Source organism: Helianthus annuus, chromosome 4, assembly GCF_002127325.2.
Source record: "Helianthus annuus cultivar XRQ/B chromosome 4, HanXRQr2.0-SUNRISE, whole genome shotgun sequence".
Classification (NCBI taxonomy): Eukaryota; Viridiplantae; Streptophyta; class Magnoliopsida; order Asterales; family Asteraceae; genus Helianthus; species Helianthus annuus.
This window is the reverse complement of record NC_035436.2, coordinates 149,600,447-149,603,130: the sequence shown is the minus strand read 5'-3', so window position 1 is coordinate 149,603,130 and position 2,684 is coordinate 149,600,447. Positions and strand designations below refer to the sequence as shown.

The 2,684-nt window shown below is 36.8% G+C and overlaps 1 protein-coding gene across 1 annotated transcript; it reads left to right on the top strand.

Moving 5' to 3' along the window:
• LOC110936784 (CRIB domain-containing protein RIC3) lies at positions 1-1,840 on the top strand. Its single transcript, XM_022179184.2, has 4 exons — positions 1-156; positions 298-398; positions 498-561; positions 1,341-1,840. Exons 1-4 carry the CDS (start codon positions 99-101, stop codon positions 1,634-1,636), a joined length of 519 nt encoding a protein of 172 aa, XP_022034876.1. The 5' UTR covers positions 1-98; the 3' UTR covers positions 1,637-1,840.
• The last annotated feature ends 844 nt before the right edge of the window (positions 1,841-2,684 follow it).

The window sequence follows — 2,684 nt, the reverse complement described above, 5'->3', positions numbered from 1 at the left end:
GTCTTCTGGTTTGGTAAATTCTTCTCTCCAGAGTTGTTACTACATATTACGGGGTCGCTTGACCCCATTCACATCCGGAGCATACCGATTCTGTGAAGATGGCTACCAAGGTCAAAGGCTTCTTTAAAGGCCTCAAAAACATCTCAGATATTTTCGGTACGTAATCAACCTCTCTGATCTTTTCATGACAACTATGTTAATTATATCATATGTTGGTGACGAGACCACCCTCACACATTATAACTAACATTTTGTGCATATTGTTTGTTGTGCATGATACTGTATGGGGAAATGAAGATGAAGAAGAGGAACCAGAAATACAGATCGGTATGCCCACGGATGTGAAGCATGTTGCTCATATCGGTGCTGATGGACCTGCCACTGAATCTCCCAGCTGGGTACCCGCTTTATCGATCTTTCTAGCTTCTATTATATCAACAACGTCCTTTTGTTTGATGATCGAATGTATATAAATTTGCATATTTTTTTTTCCGTAGATGAAGGATTTTAACGGAGGACGAAGTCAATCAGGACCAATGGAGAGCTCTGGTAACAAAGAAGGTTATCAATATTTTTCTTTCTTTTTTTAAGAAAAACTGAATTTTAAGAAACATTTTGTTCAGGCTGATTAACACATAAAAAAAGTAGAGACATGATGTGACTCATTTGGTATAGAGAACAAGATGCAAGACCACCCGTAGTGGGGTGTGATTTTTAAAAAAAATTGAAAAAAAACGCCCCAAAACGCCCCTACCCCCACTACACCCGGCGTTAGCCGGCGTTATTTTTGAAAAGTTTTGTTGGTGGTGTTTTATTTAAAACGCTCAAATTGGTTTGTACCACCTTTTGACCCACCAATCAAATTGCTTTATGCCTCTGACAACTTTTGATATAACCCTACACAGTGACCGAAATATGCACAGGGACATGCCCATTTTGTTTGTTTTTTTTTTTCTAATTGGAAGGGGCGTTATTGGATAATGCCCCACTACGCCACTTTTGCTATAATGCCCAACGATGACTAGGATGCCACGTGTCGGATAATGCCCCATGGTGGGGGCATTATGTTTGTTCACCACTACACATGGTGTAAGTACAATAGGAGGGCTTACATAAGCAAAACAATAAATGGGTCAAATGATAATACAAGTTGAAAACCGTACTATTAATGTGTACATGTGAAATATCTTATTAAATCAGTATTGTTATTATAAAGAAAAAGGGATTTGGGGTCAATTAACTTGGCTTGCTACACCTTATCTGTTACCCAAGAATCCAATTTACAAGTCTTTGTCATCACTAGTAATGAATTAATTGTATGCACCTCTTAACATGTGTAGGTATAAAAAACCATAGGAGCACTCGAAGTGAAATATTCACAAGAGACGTTCCAGATGTGTCCAAAACATCTAGACATCGTCGTCGTCGCTCAATGGACAATTCTTCAGATTCTTCTGATTCCCAGTCATCAACCAAATCGAATCCTAGGAGACACAGGATCCGAAGGTCCCGCGAGAAAGGGAACTTGCCAGACATCCCCAAGAGATCAAGGCGAAAGAAATCAAAGGACGATGATGGGTCAACAAGATCAAAAGATAGTGAATCTTTGAGCCGTGAACCCCATTTTGATCTTTAAACCAGAACTAGGGTGGATCATCTTACAACAAAATTCCACAACTTAGCTTGGAAATTAGGACACTTTGGGCTTTGGATCTTCACCAATTTGTAAAATCCTCCCTTTTCCAATCTAATTATGCACTTCTAGTTTCATGTGAGAATTGGGGTCGAATTTTATTGTAAGATGAATCCATAAGTAAATGATGGTTTATTCGGTTTAAAATGAGTCATCTTCTTGTGCCATTTGTCTCTTTGATATTATTTTATATGAATGTGATTGTTGGCTTCTATGATAATGTTAGTGATAACTTAAATGGTTAATATGATTAATTTTTCGTGATATAAATGGGTGGTAATTGTTTTTTAAAGCTTATTTATTTATTTATTTTATCACATGGTTTTGTTATAACCTTATTCTTGTGAAGAATGTTTTTTAAAACCAAACAACTTATCGAACCAACCGCTTTATCAGTCGAATAGGTTTAAAAAATCGGATAATGACACAAATAATTTAAAATTTACAACACACATATAATTAGAAATTTTTTATTTACAACACACATATAATTAGGAATTTAAAATTTACAACGTGTAATTAAGCTAAGAAGCGTATACAGTGATTTAGACCATTGATCAAGACAATTAATTGTTAAGATGATTGTGGTTAGCAAGAGAGGTTCTTGGGGTGGCCGAGGCGGACCCCCAGCCTGGGCACATGTTATTAAATTCCTGTATAAGATATAGCCTCATTTAAAACATAACATACAGGCCCATTAAAACCTAAAGTATTATACTTAATTAGGCCCATTCTCAAAACTTATTAGTTATTAGTAGGGCTGTTCAAATTGCTCGGCGCTCGACGCTCGTTCGATGCTCGCTCGAAAAATGCTCGGATTTGCTCGTTCGATTTAGCTCGATTGAAAAAAATGCTCGGTTCGGATCGGTTCGGTTTGTAAACGAACCGAGCATGAGCAAAGGTCCGCTCAGTTCGGTTCGGCTCGGTTAGCTCGATTTTATTTTCTAATATATATATATATATATATATATATATATATATATATTTGTGT